Here is a 1,717-nt window from a genome sequence, read left to right as displayed (position 1 = left end):
GAATTGACTTGGCTATGCGGGCTCTCTTTTGGTTCCATATGAAGTATAAGGTGTTTTTTTCCAGTTCTGTGAAGAAGGTCATTGGTAGCTTGATGGGGATAGCGTTGAAACTGACTGGTTTTTAAAAAGTCCTTCAGTCTATATGATTATTACACAGGTATAATCTTTCACCATCATATCCTCCTCTTCAAAGAAGCTACTTTAACATTTTAGTCTGTGTGTTCTTCTAAAAGATTCTATGCATTTTTGAGCAAGGATCTACTATGTTATTTATAAGCAATTAAAAATTCATCCATTACATTTTGAGGCCTCAGCATAATTTTCAATTGCTCAGAAACTCAAAAACATTTTGGTGTTACTTTATTTACATCTCATTTACTTTTCTATAAGTAGATATAACTTTTCAAAAATGCAATCAGTTCCCAAACTTTTATGTCATTCATCAAAAGCATCAACCTTCTCAAGATAGTGAATATTACAAACTGTGCTGAACAGCCTTTCAGTTTCAGCAAGTAAAATATAAAATTGTGGGTCTGCATGTTTAGTTGGATCATAAGGAAGAACACACATGAGGTACTGAAACCCTTTTCACAGGTTGGACGACATTATACTTGCATAGCATTTGTGATCACCTGGTTTAATGGCAACTAATGCTCTTCTATCCCAAATCCTCTCAAATTTGCCAATATTTGTTCTAGGAAAATAAAAAATATACAGCAACAGTACAATGAAATGCTCCTCGAAGAACTTTTAAACACTTTGGCTCCAGGAATTTCAGTGATTGGCCTTTCTGAGTAATAAAAATTCTGCTCTGTTAAAAAAAAATCATATCCCAAGTTCAATGATTTCCACACCAATCATTGTGTCCCCAGTCTGCAAAATATTTAATGTCAACTGCTTTTCCACAAACAGGAAAAAATATCCTCACTCCACTCTCACCTTTAAGAAAAGTAACCAAATGCTTTTTTTTTTTCCCTCCCTCATGTTTATTTGCACAAATAGCACAGGAGGACCCCAGTCCCATGCAGGTGGCAGCCCCGGGGGGTCGCATCAGTCCTTCTGTCCTCACGTTGGCAGACAGAGATATCTACTCTGAAGCCTTTGTAGGGGCCTGGGCACTTTTGGGAGCCTGAACTGGAACTGAAGCTGGAGCTGCAGCCTGGGCCTTGTTTTGATCCTTGGACTTGACCTTGACTTTTGGCCAGCAGAGCCTGAGGCCCTTGGCAATGCGTGCACGACCACGCTTCCCAAGCTTGGGGTGGGCAATGTAGGCAAGTCGATCGAGCTTGCGGCTGACACCCCCCTTTGGGATCTTGGGCTTAACCTCCTTGGGCTTTACGAGAGCCTTGATGGCCTCGGCACGTGCACTCATGGCCTTGGCATTGTTGGCCTGCATCTTCTTTAGGCCCTTCTTGTTGTGCTTCTTGGCAAAGCGCATGTTCCTCAGGAACTTGGGGTCCACCCCCTTAAGAGATTCGTATCTTTGTGATCGGGGTTTCTTGATACCACTTCTGTGCCATTTTCGGGACTGGTTGTGTGTTGTGTGGTTCTTGGACTTGGCCATGTCTGCACCTAAGCCGCGGTTCCCGAAGCGCCTAGGACCGGAAGATAAAGGACTTTTTTTTTTTTAATTGTATTTGATCTCTGGGGTACATGTGCACATCCTGCATGCTGCAGGATTGTTGCTTAGGTACATACATGCCATGGTGGTTTGCTG

At 42.3% G+C, this 1,717-nt stretch overlaps 1 protein-coding gene and 1 pseudogene across 1 annotated transcript; both read right to left on the bottom strand.

Moving 5' to 3' along the window:
- Positions 1 to 375: 375 nt before the first annotated feature.
- LOC108297754 overlaps positions 376 to 1,717 on the bottom strand; it is a 2,550-nt pseudogene continuing 1,208 nt past the window's right edge.
- On the bottom strand, positions 975 to 1,626 carry LOC108297755 (60S ribosomal protein L29-like). Its single transcript, XM_017520445.2, has one exon. It carries the CDS (start codon positions 1,562 to 1,564, stop codon positions 1,088 to 1,090), a length of 477 nt encoding a protein of 158 aa, XP_017375934.1. The 5' UTR covers positions 1,565 to 1,626; the 3' UTR covers positions 975 to 1,087.

The sequence above is a fragment of the Cebus imitator genome, unplaced genomic scaffold (genome assembly GCF_001604975.1).
Source record: "Cebus imitator isolate Cc_AM_T3 unplaced genomic scaffold, Cebus_imitator-1.0 Scaffold838, whole genome shotgun sequence".
NCBI classification, from domain to species: Eukaryota; Metazoa; Chordata; class Mammalia; order Primates; family Cebidae; genus Cebus; species Cebus imitator.
Note: the sequence above shows the minus strand (reverse complement) of the source record. Positions and strands in the feature narration are given on the sequence as shown.